The following is a 12,512-nucleotide window of genomic DNA, read 5'->3' on the forward strand; positions in this document are numbered from 1 at the left end:
TCACAGGAAGCCAGCGTCGACATTATTTAAGACGGGTTTTGTAGGGTATAAAAGTTCTGGGATGTTTTTCAAGATGGAAACTTCATTGAAGGGTGGGGGCCTCTCGTTTGGGAAATTAAACGGGGTTATTGCAGTTAAAAACAAAACAAAACGGACTTTTTTCATATTGTACATGCAGAAAAGTATTTGGAATGGAGTGTTACCATAACATTAAATGTGAGTTACATTTTTTTTTTTTTTGCAAAACGGTGGAGGTATGGCCGCATTGAGTGTGCCTGTTATTGGGTGACAAACATGTGACACCTTGCAATTCACACCTTCTGATTGGTTGTTTTTCCTCGGGCGTGGCTTTCTTTTAAAAGGATTGTTTTAACAAATGTGACGCAAAAGTGATTATGATTGGAAAATTATGAACCTGCCCCAATTTATGATGTTTTTTTTTTTTTCTAGAATGACACCTCACTTGGTGGATATTTTTTGCTTACTGCTGAACTAATTTAGGAATCAGATATGCTGCTGAAAAAGAGAAAAAGAATAAAAAAAAAAGACATCGGCACAATTAAGGTCCAGTAAACTCATTGCATGTGGGCAAGGAGATCGAATATTGCTAAGAGTTCTGGCCATGAAAACAAAATGTTTAATATCTATGTCTGAACATGAGAAGGTAACACGGTGGTTCAGCTGGAAAGCGTTGGCCTCACAGTTCTGAGGTCTTGGGTTCAATCCCGGCCCTGCCTGTGTGCAGTTTTGCATGTTCTCCCTGTGCCTGTGTGCGTTTGTACTCCGGTTTCCTCCCACATCCCAAAAACGTTCAACATTAATTGGACACTCTAAATTGCCCCTAGGTGTGGTTGTGAGTGCGACTGTGCCCTGCGATTGGCTGGCGCCCAGTTCAGGGTGTACCCCGCCTCCTGTCCGTTGACAGCTGGGATAGACTCCTCGCGACCCTTGTGAGGATCAGTGGCTAAGAAAATGGATGGATGGATGAATATGATACCTGTCTAATTAGTTAAAAATTCCCTTAAATCTCAGATGCAAGTTGAGATGTCTTGGAAATTTCTGGGAAGGTATTTGGAAATTTACTGGACATTTTCCGCCGGGTTTGCAGCCGTCCCGGAGTTGCGTTGTCCGTTTTCCCAGTACCAGCAAGAAGTAGCGCGTAAACAAGACTGCGTGGTGGAGATTAATCAAAGCAGCTTTAAAAATGATGAATGACCGCGACGTCGCGAATGCGGAACCATAAAAAGCCTTCTGCTCAATGGCGAGGAGCGTTTGTTTTTCTCCTTTTGTATGTGGCTACAGGCTCTGCAGGACCAGAGCGGCGCAGCCGAGTTAACAGGCCCGGTGTCTTGCATCGCTAGGTTACTGTGACATGCCTCCCTGCTGCTCGCGAGCCAAGCAGTCTCGTCACGGAAAGGCAATAAAGGCAGAAAGGGGTGTGTGGGGGGGGGGGTGAGAGAGAGAGAGAGAGAGCGCTGTTTTGTATTTTAGGATAGCGCTCACACTGACAGCCGGGATGATGCCAAATGGGTTCAAATGAGCCACTGCAGAGCAGATAAGCAACCAGCGCTGGAAGGTCACACAGTACAAATACTTATTATCTGAAGAGAAAGAGAAATCTGCACGTTCTAGTCCTTTGGAAAATAGGCTTGATACTGCTTAAGTAGTTGAATTAGTACTTGTCATTTCATCCGTCCTCCCTTCTCACCCCGCAATTATCAGTATCTGTACTTCTACTCTGCAATCTCCAACGAACAAGTGCATGTGTTTCTGCGTGGCTCACCGTTGCTGAAGTGCGCCCCCTTGGGGAAGCTGAGCTCGTGGCTGTGCTCGGCCTCGCACGAGTAGACGGCCTGGGCGTCCCTGTCGGAGGCAAAAAGCGGCGCTCGGTGTTAACGTCTGTGCACTCGTAGTCTTCACTTGCAAGAGAATAGAACCACTGTGTCTCATTAGTAATTATGTCACTAGTGCCATTATACTTTTGTGTGTGTGTGTCTTTTGGTGTCACAGTTGTGGTATATTGACGGTTAAAACAATATTGGCATGTATGAAAAATACTTCAGGGGGTTAATTTATCGTTTTCTTTTTTCTGTGGGGGGTCTACGGTAAATCCCACAGACAATTTCGGAAAAGGAACAAAAAGAGCTCCTGGCTCCTCATTAGTAACGCAGGTGCATTTGAGGCGTTGCGAGTGCGTGCCGGTCACCTCCCGAGCGTGGCGGGCGGTTGGGCGGCGGCGTGTTCAAAAAGCAGCGCTCTGGCAGCCACCCTGCATGAGAGATAGAGAGAGAGAAAAAAAAAAAGAAGGGTGGGGGGGTGGGGAGAAGAATCGGAGCAGCGTCAGTTCACTGCACCTGATGAAGAACAAGGTGGATCCGGACATGGCGGAACCGCTTTTGTACAATAAGGAGTTCCCAACCTTGATTGATTAAGTCGAGGCAAAGGTTTCACATTTTAAAAAAAAAGTCGCAAAAAGTACTTATCGTGGAAAAAAAAACCGTCACTCTGGCTCACTGGCGTAGATAAGATTAATGAATACTGTCATCTGCGGAGCATACGGACTGATTCCTGCTGTGGATAGCTAGAAAAACTACAAGGCCTCTATTAATAATTCATACCATAAATATAAAAAAAAATGGATATATATATATATATATTATTTTTGTTAAAAAAATTACACTCACGTGCACTTTTGTATTGTTTTCGGCTTACAACCCAGGCTAAACTTAGCCCCTCCTCCAACATCTCAGGCGTGATCTATCAACTTCAAGATGCTTCCTTGAAATTCGGCAAATAGGTTTAGAGTGATCTGGTATTGCTTGTATTTGCCACAAGATGGTGACAAAGCACTACTTTTGTTTTAATGAAGTTCCTCAACTCACTTCGACAGTGTCTTGGCAATGAGATGCCACCACTTGGCTCTAGCGATAGAGATACTGTGACTGCTTTGGCCGGCCCGAGTACGATAAAATGGAAGAGGTGAATTTTTCAGTGAATAAACGAATTTGAGTGCCAATGGTTGGTTGTTTATGTGTGCCGGTTCAGAGTGTACCCCGCCTCCTCCCGGAAGATAGCTGGTTTAGGCTCCAGCACCTCCCGCCACCCTTGTGAGGATAAGTGGCTCAGATAATGAATGGAAGGATGGTTAAATGTTCAAATAATGCAGTCCGCAGTGGCCGAATTCCCGAATGTCAAAACAAGATTTTCCGAGCATTTCCTCAACACGGCCGATGAGCTCTCACGGCACACTCGTGTGGTTGCGAATTACTGCCGTGGAAAAGAAGGTGGCTCTGCCTGACCTTTTCCCTTCGACCTGCATAAACACACGCTGGCTTTGACTGCCAGCATTCCCGACTGTCGGGATGGAGAGTGAAAGGCGGAACGACACAATGCGGGATGTTTCCTTCCTTCCTCGGTTGTTTAAAAAAATAAAATAAAATAAGCGAGGCGCCGTCATTACGAGGCCACACTTGACCCTGCGTGCACCGTGACCTGGAAGTCAAGGTGACGCCGAGCCGTGAGTGAAGTAAGGGGAGGGGGGGGGGGGGGGGGTCGATGACTCACACACACGCAACAATAACGCTGCTAAAGCTAAAATCTAACCAGGATTTAATATCTCCAGTCAAGGCAAATTATGCTTTCTTTTTTTTTTTTTTTCCCCCTGCTCAGATGTTTCATTTTGACAGTTTTGGGGGAAGTTGACCATTTTGCACAAATTAAGCACATTGTCACATAATTTTACAAGATTTATCTTACACACAAGAGCATCGCAATCTTTTTCTTGTTCAAAATACTCTACAATTTCTTTTTAATTCCTCATCAGTGGTGTTCTTTGTTTTCAGTTTTACTTTGGTGGTTGTTTTTAGAGCATAAATATGGTATAAAATTGCTGCTACAAGGGTTTAATTTCACTTGTACCATAAATAAAGTATCAATCCATCCATGTTTACTTGCCAAGGATAAGGAATAGTGTCCATTACCTCAGTTTGTTGCCTCTTTGCTCGCTCTCTTTTTTTTTTTTTTTAAAGCTTCATTTTTGCCGTGTAGACACACACACATGCACACGCACACACATCGAGCGAGGAGGAGGAGGAGGAGGAGGAGGAGGAGAGGAGGAGGAGGAGGAGGACAATCTGCTGCTGGGTCACATCAACCTCGAGAATTAAAAGCAGCTCTCCCACCGCAGACGAGATCGCATAAATCGTCTCGGCGCTCGCACACGGGCCAAGGAGGTGGCGAGCCAGCCTGGCGGAGCGAGAAATGCGGCTGACATAATTGTTCTTATTGACGGGCGGTGAACGCGAAACGAATTATAATCACCGCAAACGCGGGGAGAAACGCATGTAAACCCGTTGTTCACTTTATTAGGTACACCTGCTGAACTAAATTTGTTTTTGTAATGTGAATGACGACATAAAAAGATTGGGTGTGACAAAATAAACAAACACATCGGGATTGAGATTTGTGGCCTGCAGGGCGAAGGTCAGCTTGGATTGCGGGATGTCAAGAAGGAGCTCAATTGTTTAAAATGGCTGCTTTAACCCAAACTTTTAACTTCCTTTTCAACGTGGTGGATGGCTCAGTGAGATCTTGTTTTGCATCCTGTTATGTTAAACATATTCCAATGAATTCTGGGTCAAGCGGTGAAACTGCCGTCAGAGGGAAATGCAAGATACGGCCGCTTGCAAATTTTGTTGTTTTCAGGCATACTCGAGGCTCGTCATTTCCCTAAAAGTCCTTGTACTGCTTTGAGCGGGATAACATTCCGATCTTCTGAAGTCAATTGTGCTGCACTATAAAATCTGACAGTAGTTTGTACTCGCCAAATAGTGAGCCAATTTTTTTTACCCCTCAAACTGTCATAAGTCATACAACAGTGTTTGTTACTGACTCACAAAGAATAATGAAATACGACGGAATTTAAATTACACCGAGCCTGGTCTTTGGTATCCGTTGCCGGCCGCCGCCGCGCCCCGTCGCCGGATCACGAGCTTAGGCGGAAGCGGCAGGAGATCGGCGGGCTTCAAGTGATCGATGAGATCCAGCGTGGACAGGTTTTGGGTGGATCTCGAGCAGCACCTTTGGCCTTCGGGTAAAACAAAGAGAGAAATTAATGAATACCGGAAGATGACATACAGCATGTACAGTTAACGCGCGCCTAGTCACGGGTCACGATTTACGAATTCCTCCATTTGCATTTTTTTTCCTGTGGAATTCTCTGAAATACTCACTTGCAGCATTTGTTTCTTCTATAAGCTTACATGCAGTATCATGGCGCCAAAGCGCTACCTCAATACAAATTGATGTCAAGGAAGTATGAAAGTGACATCTCGACTGAGAAAACATTTTATATGTAGGAGAAGATCAAAATTTAGCCTGGGTTGTTAGTGGAAGTCATGCAAGCATTTTGGGATCACAGTTTGTGGTTTATCTAAGGTTTGTAGTACTAATTGAGGCAATTACAAGCAATTGTAATTATAACATTTTAAGGGAGAATGTCATTTGTGTTTAGAGTTGTACTGTGTACCGGTAGATATCCATCCATCCATTTTTGTAGCCACTTATCCTCACAAGGGTCGTGGGGAGTGCTGGAGCCTATCCCAGCTGTCAATGGGCAGGAGGCAGGGTACACCCTGAACTGGTTGCCAGCCAATCGCAGGGCACACGGAGGCAGACAACAGCGGCACTCACAATCACACCTATGGGCAATTTAGAGTGTCCAATTAATGTTGCATGTTTCTGGGATGTGGGAGGAAACTGGAGTGCCTGGAGGAAACGCACGCAGGCAGGGGAGAACATGCAGACTCCGCACAGGCGGGTCTGGGATTGAACCCGGGACCTCAGAAGTGTGAGGCCAAAGATTTCCATCTGATCCACCGTGCCGCTACCGGTAGATATTTTAAAGAAATTACAATAACATGAATTTGTAAACCTAAATTATGGACAATAGCCGCGAGAAAATATTTTGGATATTAAACATGTAATTGCCCAGGTCAGAAGACGAACAAGATGGGATATGGTGTAAAACAAATGCTTGACAAAAAAAATGAAGAAAAACTACAATTGCAGTACAGATTTTCTGCCAAAATGAGAAGAATAAATCCAATTAGTGAGAAACATCAAGTAGAAACAATTTAATCTGTAATCTTTAGTGGGCCACATAAAATTATATGTAGAGCTGAATCCACCTTCCAGGCTTGGGTTTGTCCATTTTCCAATAGTACGAATGGTTGTTTGTTTATAAGTGCACATCTCCTACCTCTCGCCCAAAGTCGAGGATGTGGCTCACCTTCATTCAGATTCAGTGACTTGACAGAGGTTGCGGCCGTGAGATCAGGCGGTCTGAGTTCAGGGAAGTGACGGTGGGGGGCCTTTTTGGGGGCGACGGCGTCCTCCGGCTCCACGTCGGTCGGGGGGGCCTCCTCCTTGGAGCTGGACTCCGTGCTCCGGGGCCCGCTGGAGCGCAGGGACGCGGCGTCAGGGGGCGTGACGTCCTCGGGTTTGACGGCGGTGGCCGACTCCGCTTTGGATGCGCCGTCGTGCTCCGAGGAGTGCGAGGACAGAGACTCCATGCTGCCCGCGGGGGTGCTGCCGGGACTGCTGCTGCACGCGTCGCCTATGCAGGGGCCAGAGGGGGGGCACACCGGGCCCGCATTAAAATCTGCCTTTTCACTTCAAATTACTTCAACTCATTTCATGGAAGGAAAGTTAACATTTCAAATGCAATTTTAGAATGAAGAAATGCTTACAATAAGTCACAATAAAAAAAACACTAAACAACAACAATAAAAGACATTTAGATGATAACATTACAACAGAAAATACATAAAATTAACAAATTTAAACTGTACCCTATAAAAATAAGCAATAGAATGCAGTAAAAATAAGACGAAAAATATATTTAAAAAAACATGATTACAAAAAATGAATCTTAAATGCAAAAGCAGAATCTAAAAAAAACAGTAAAAAATAAAACTCGAAATCTCATAATAAAAATAAGTACAAAAATATGATTAGCAATATTACTTTACATATACTCCAATATTTGTACAAACCTGAATGTACCATAATACATAGTTTAAACAGAAAGGGTCTGAGAAGAGATCCTTGAGGGATCTATTTCAGGCTCATAACAATCAATCGACAAGTATGCAAGTGGCATTTCCTTTTGGTACTCACTTTCTGCATCGGCCAGGCACAGGGTGGGCGTGTAGAGGCTGCGGGGCTTCCGGGGACCGCTCGCCACGCAAATGGCTCTGCTCCTGCGGGAACCGGGCCGGCCCTGAGGCTGCGGCACATTAGGATCCGGAGGCTGATGGAAGATCTGGAAATTGCAGAAACCATGGAATAATTATATCTCCTGGAAATGCACTAGCTGCTTTTTAATTGTTTTTTTATTTTTATTAAGGAACTCACCTTGTCAAAATTCTCAATCAGAATTTCCATCACAATATTCTGGAACTTTATGTTCATCATGGCGGCCACAGTCTCCTCTTGCGAGCGCATCAGGGTGGGTCCGAAGACGACTCCCAGGTTGGACACGGTCATCATGTTGGACTGACTTTGCGTGGAAACGCTGCGGATGGAAAAGACAAAGCTGAAACTTCCTTATTGGATGCCAACGACGAGTAGTGTTGCTTTAATCCAGCGGTTCAAGAACTTTTTACATCAAGTTCTACTGCAAAAAAAAAGGTACAATAATCCAGGTTTTATTCCTACAAGGCATATTTAATCAGATTATAATTATCAAGATGAATAATTTTCATACCAATTAAATGAAATTAACTGACTCACAGTTCTGAGGTTCGGAGTTCAAACCCGTTCATGCCTGTATTTAGTTTGCATGGTGACCCTGCGCCTGAGTGGGTTTTCTCCAGGAACTCCGATTTCCTCTCACATTCCAAAAAAGCGAGAAATTGAAATACTCTAAATTGCCCATAGGTGTGAATATGGTAGTTGTTTGTGTGTCTTGCGATTGGCTGACGACCAGTTCAGGGTGTACCCCACCTCTTGCTCAGAGTCAGCTGAGATAAGCTCCAGCACGCCCGCGACACTGGTGACGATAAGCGGTCCGTAAACGGATGAAGGAAGTGAAATTGAATCATTTCCACCAGCAAACCAGACGATCACTCCTGGCATGCTAATATGCACAGTGGTTTAAATTTGGACTTTTTTGCTTGCTATTTCTACTTCTGCTTCTACTACTACAACTACTACTACTACTACATGAACGGAACGGAATCATACATGACGAGATGCTTGATAAGCAGCTCCAGCATCTCTTTGTTCCTCTCAGGCAGCCTGTGGACCAAAGAGTGGACAGCGCACACTCGGTAGTTCTGGTCATCAGATTCTGATAAAAACATATTGACAAAGTTGTAAATTTCCAAAAAGTTCTTTCAAGGTGACATATTGTGGAAAACTGACTTTTTAATTGGTTCTATACGAATAGTTGGGTCTCTAAAGTCCCCGCCAACGGCTCAAATATGAAACTACTGTTATCTGGAGATGTGTCCGGCATCCACAGTACCATAATTTCCGACCTATAAGCCGCGACTTTTTTTCCACACACTTTAAACTCTGCGTGTTATGCAGTGATGGGGCTAATTTGTGCATTTTTTTCTAACAGCCGCTAGGGGGCACATGAGCGGAAAAGGTAAGAATGAAACCGATGGAATATATGTGCCGAGGAAGTGACTCATACCAGTATGTTTGTTTTAACCAGCCCTGTTAGCACTGCGCTAGCGTTAGCGATGTGCTAGCGTGTTGCTACTGTGTAGTTGCCGTGGCTGTTTTTTTTTTTTTTAACCAGCCCTGCTCGTGCTACTGTGTTGTTGCTATGTTAAGCTAAGATAAGGTATTAAAACTTTGAAAACTCTTTCTGTGTATCGTTTATCTTTGTAAATATCTCGTGTTTCGATGTGGGTTTCAATGTGGGCACTTGTGGCTTGTAGACAGGTGCGGTTTATGGAAATTACGGTATTAGACAATGTGTAATTTGGAACCTAAGTGATGAAGTGCTGCGCCCAGGAGTGAAAATAAAATTCATGTAATTTGCGATAGCTGGCTTGTGCTTTTACGCCAGTGAACAAGTAGCCACCCCCGAACTTGGCCCTTGCTCCTCATGGCTGGGCTGGTCATTGCCCTGACAAAAGAAGGTAAGTTGAAGTTTTGTCTTTTTTTTTTTTTTTTTTTAGCCCCCTATATATTTACTTTCAACAGTAAATATAAATATGCCACAAGAACTTGCATTTTATTTCAAACCCGTTTCACAACATTACCCTTTAAAATGAACACTTTACAGATGATTTCTTGTTGAAGAAATGCACGGGACATGTAACTCTAACCAACAACACAGGCTAAATTTAGTCCACAGCATACACTGTTTACACTTCAACATACGTCTCGGACACTAATTTCTATTTGGCAGCATCTTGTGGGATTTAGAAATAAGTGACATTTGATATGAACGTTGACCCGGAACTGTACTTGATTTATATCTTAACTGTAAAATTGATGGATCATATTCCCACGTTTCCTTTTCTTTTGTCAACACAAACTTACTGACAGCCATGATGAAATCTTTATGCAGCTTGAAGGTCATTAGCGGCTCAGAGAGGCACCTGAAGATATATAAAAAAAGAACAAGCATGTTTTTTTTTTTCTCAGAAGAGGAACTTCTTGTCAATCATTTCCAAATGGCAGCAGCCGCTTCTTCCTGTGTGAATTAGCAGCCTGACTTGCTGACCAACAGCGAGTCTGCTGAGAGGCATTCTGACGCTAAATGGGGATTTGCGCCAGATGAGCACGGGGGCGAGCTGACCTGAGGTAATTCTTCAGGCCGCTGGTGATGGTCTTGTTGTCCCATTTCTCGGGATCCAGGTCCAGGTCTGCTGGCGCCTTCGATGCTTTGAAAAACACACAGTTGACATGAAAGATGCTGCTCCCTTCGGGGAGAAAACAACAGCCTCACGCAACCTAGTGGCCGGGTTGGTTATGTACAAATGGAATCAAACGGAGACAAAAACAAAAATTATACTGGACATGTAGGTAGTAGAAAGTTAAAGTTAAAGCATTTCTCTATCAGCTGCAAAGTAAAATCCTGCAGTAGCAAACTCGGAGATTTTAGGATATGTTTTCCACCCATCGTGACTTACAAAACACTGTCGCCATCAGCTTTTGCACTTTGGAGTTGACGCCGCCAATCCTGTAGAGCCCCTTCGTATTTAAACCTGCATGCAAGGAGACGGGCACGACCTCAAGTCCAATTTTCTTGATGATTTATTCTGCTTTTGAACTGGCCTCACCTCTGCTCTCAACCAGGGAGATGCACTTCCTCACAAAGTTGAAGCCGGCTTCGTTAAGGAATGCTAGGAGACAACAGCCGTGAATGAAGATAACACACAATATGTGGTTGACATCAGTGGGTTGGGGGACCCGCAAAAAAAAATGTAAAATTATCTTGCATCATTTTTCAAAAACTGATTTCTATATGCGGCAAGGTGGCCCAGCTGGAATGCGTTGGCCTCACAGTTCCAGGGTTCAATCCGGGCACGCCTGTGTGGAGTTTGCATGTTCTCCCCGTGCCTGCGTGGGTTTTCTCCGGGCACTCCGCTTTTCATCCCACATCCCAAAAAACATGCAACATTAATTGGACACTCTAAATTGCCCCTAGGTGTGATTGTGAGTGCGGTTGTTTGTTTCGATGGCGACCAGTTCAGGGTGTAGCCTGCCTCCTGCCCGTTGACACCTAGGACAGGCTCCAGCACTCCCGTGACTCTCGTGAGGATAAGTGGCTAAGAAAATGGATGGATGATTTCTATATAAAAATATCAATAGTATGTCCGCGTAGACCCCGAGTTATGGTGATCCGCAAAGTTTGAGAATGTCAAAATAAGAGCGAGGAGTGTCAAATGTTTGGAGAAATGTGACATTCGCTCCTCGATGTCGTGGTTTCATGGAGGCGGCCATCGTGGTTACCTTATTTAACGACATTGTGGACTTTTGCATTACATCTCAGATGTTTATGCAGTGAAAATGGCAAAAGAGAAGATGTTAGGAATGTGTTTTACTGGCTCACACTTACTCTCTTCCTTCTTGCTCAATATGGCGGGGAGGTTGTAAATCTGGACAGTTACAAAAACAAGGCAAAACTATTAATTTATGAATTAATTTATCATATTTAAGAAATGACAGTCTATATCAGGGTGGCTTTGTTTTTAATCCAGTCCACCAAGGTGTGTACAATTCAGGAATTCTGTCATTTTTGTAGCATTAATTTTGACATGTAAAACTGGTTTATTATAATGTATTTTTTCATTGTTCATTCATTTATATAATTAAATAATCAGCTAATGCATTTGTTAATGAAAACATATTAAAATAAAACGTTTTTCATTTAACATTTTCTAATGCATTTTCATTCCATAAGACTTTTTTATTGTAAATAATATCAGTAAAACAAAAATACATATATTGAACTTTTATGCCATTAAAATTATTAATGTTACATAATTAAACAAAACACAATGCGATTATAATGCAATGATAAAAATGATAATTTTATAATAAAATAAAAAATGTTAGATATTAATGTAGACGGAAGTGGCAGCACTAAATCATTAGAAATATAAACCCACAACATTGTTGGGAATAATGAGTACACTGCATAGAATGAATGGATGAATAAATAATACAATTAAAACATGAGAACTATTTTCTATTCTAAAATTGAACTATTTTACATAAACATTTATTATAAATGTTACGTTTAATGAATTTGTTTGTTTTTACCTCCTCTACACATGAAGTGGCCCACCCGAACATTTTAATAATTACATTTTGGAACTTTACGAACTACCGAAGGGCATAACAGGGAGGCTGTAGTTTCCTGCAGCAAACACTTGAGGGGGCCAGCGGCACATGATGAGTATTACAGTAGTATTGAAGTTTTTGTGCATCCTGGTTAAAAATGACCCCACTGCAGAAATGCCATTATCCTCGATGGGGTTCCTTACCGGCTCCTTGCCATCCATGGCCTCCAGCCACAGCCGTCTGTTGGACTCGGACAGCGCCTGCAGCGTCATGACACCATGCCTGAGGGGGCCGGGGGAAGATCTGGTTTCAGTCTGAGCTCATTGCCTCTGGGATGTTTGCAGTGGTCACTGTTAAAGGACCAGCGTGACCAAATATAGCTTGCTAGCCGGTGCTTGATAGTTCAAAAGATGCATAATTCCAGCGTGATTCAACCCTGCACAGCCAACATGCATCTGCGGTTTTTTTTTTTTTTTTTTTACTTCCCAATCGCATCCTGGCGCATCACACAAAAAAGCGCTCGGAGGATTTGATTAGGGAAGTGTTGCCCATTTGTTCTGTCCATTTGATTCATTTTTTAGGTTGATTTTTTTTACACTTTTGAAGAACAATATGTACAGTATGTCTACACTACAAAGTAGTGTTAGGGCCACACATAGTGGGATATTTTGAGACAAAGTTGAAATTCACGAGAATAA

The 12,512-nt window shown here is 43.2% G+C and overlaps 1 protein-coding gene across 2 annotated transcripts in view; it reads right to left on the reverse strand.

Moving 5' to 3' along the window:
- Positions 1-12,512, reverse strand: part of LOC133504419 (rho GTPase-activating protein 42) — an 81,530-nt gene that overhangs the window by 3,268 nt on the left and 65,750 nt on the right. Inside the window, exons 12-24 of one of the 2 annotated variants that reach the window (XM_061826629.1) lie at positions 12,018-12,096; positions 11,087-11,126; positions 10,308-10,370; positions 10,158-10,232; positions 9,824-9,908; positions 9,565-9,623; positions 8,248-8,353; positions 7,417-7,576; positions 7,180-7,324; positions 6,290-6,616; positions 4,930-5,086; positions 2,207-2,269; positions 1,784-1,863 (exon numbers count right to left, since the gene is read on the reverse strand). In XM_061826629.1, the coding sequence (XP_061682613.1) occupies positions 1,784-1,863; positions 2,207-2,269; positions 4,930-5,086; positions 6,290-6,616; positions 7,180-7,324; positions 7,417-7,576; positions 8,248-8,353; positions 9,565-9,623; positions 9,824-9,908; positions 10,158-10,232; positions 10,308-10,370; positions 11,087-11,126; positions 12,018-12,096 (1,439 nt within the window). Of the gene's footprint in view, positions 1-1,783; positions 1,864-2,206; positions 2,270-4,925; positions 5,087-6,289; positions 6,617-7,179; positions 7,325-7,416; positions 7,577-8,247; positions 8,354-9,564; positions 9,624-9,823; positions 9,909-10,157; positions 10,233-10,307; positions 10,371-11,086; positions 11,127-12,017; positions 12,097-12,512 lie in introns of those variants that run through there. The other variant, XM_061826630.1, reaches the window with a different exon arrangement.

Source organism: Syngnathoides biaculeatus, chromosome 8 (assembly GCF_019802595.1).
Source record: "Syngnathoides biaculeatus isolate LvHL_M chromosome 8, ASM1980259v1, whole genome shotgun sequence".
NCBI classification, from domain to species: Eukaryota; Metazoa; Chordata; class Actinopteri; order Syngnathiformes; family Syngnathidae; genus Syngnathoides; species Syngnathoides biaculeatus.